Genomic DNA, 1,026 nt, shown 5'->3' on the forward strand with positions numbered 1-1,026 from the left:
CTCCGCTGCCCTTCTCTGGACACGCTCCAGCCCCCCCAGCTCCTTCGCGCAGGGAGGGGCCCAACCCTGACCCCAGCACTCGAGGGGCGGCCCCCCCAGTGCCCAGCACAGGGGAAAGATGACTAAAAGCTCACAAACCACAGGCTGACGGCACCACGCAGGGGTTCCCTGGCGTGTGACAAAATGTCAGTTCTGCTCCCAACAGCCATATCCTTACCTGGTCTCTGTGGAGCGGCACTAGTTCTACAGATCCGTTATTTGGGGTTGGCACAACTTTAGCCAATGTGGCTTTCTTAGGACAAGGTTCCTGAAACCCAAACAAGACACACTTTGTAAAGCGGATCACCGGGCCCAAGTTTCAACAAGTCAGGAGGAATCCTTGCCGGATCATGTTAAGACAGGCGGAGAAAAGAGCTCTTTGCAGCCGGGTGCTTTTGCGGAGCCGTTGTTGGAATCAAAGCCATTCTGATTATCGCAATCTATCCCCAAAATCGTACCCCACCACCAAAGGAAGGCCATCCAGTGCTTCCTGTGCAGATAAGATATATATCGCTGCCAGCAAGGCAGGGTTATGACAGCAACTGCAATCAAGGCAAGCAGCCATCGTCAAAAGATGGAACAACCGCCATGAGCAAAGGCAGTCGGCCCCTGCCCTGAACGCTCAACCCGTCCCAGGCTGCGTGCGTGCCGAAAACGTCACTGGGCTCCCCGACATCGCTTTGGGGCTGGGGCTTGCTGAATGCACACACCTCTCCTCTCCCCCCTGCTGCCAGCCACGCTGGCCAAGCTAAAGGGAAAAGCGTCTCCATGCAAGGCGTCTCCTCACGCCCGTCATCCTCTTCCTCACGGCGCCTGCGGAGCTTCCCTGTGGGGCTGATGGCACGGTGCATGCAAAGCTTCCCTGTGGGGCTGATGGCACGGTGCATGCAAAGCTTCCCTATGGGGCTGATGGCACCCGCAAAAAACAACCCCCCCAGGAGAACGAACGCCCCCACGCCCTCAAACCGCCCCCACACGACAGAGGAA

At 57.9% G+C, this 1,026-nt stretch overlaps 1 protein-coding gene across 1 annotated transcript in view; it reads right to left on the reverse strand.

Annotated features, from left to right (window-relative positions):
• The window catches only part of ATP13A1 (ATPase 13A1), a gene marked incomplete at its 5' end in the record, with an annotated part of 22,693 nt that extends 22,335 nt beyond the window's left edge, over positions 1–358 (reverse strand). Inside the window, one exon of the mRNA XM_035888671.1 lies at positions 218–358. Coding sequence (XP_035744564.1) covers positions 218–358 — 141 coding nt within the window. The remainder of the gene's footprint in view (positions 1–217) is intronic.
• Positions 359–1,026: the final 668 nt, after the last annotated feature.

Source organism: Egretta garzetta, unplaced genomic scaffold, assembly GCF_000687185.1.
Source record: "Egretta garzetta isolate BGI_Z169 unplaced genomic scaffold, ASM68718v1 scaffold421, whole genome shotgun sequence".
NCBI classification, from domain to species: Eukaryota; Metazoa; Chordata; class Aves; order Pelecaniformes; family Ardeidae; genus Egretta; species Egretta garzetta.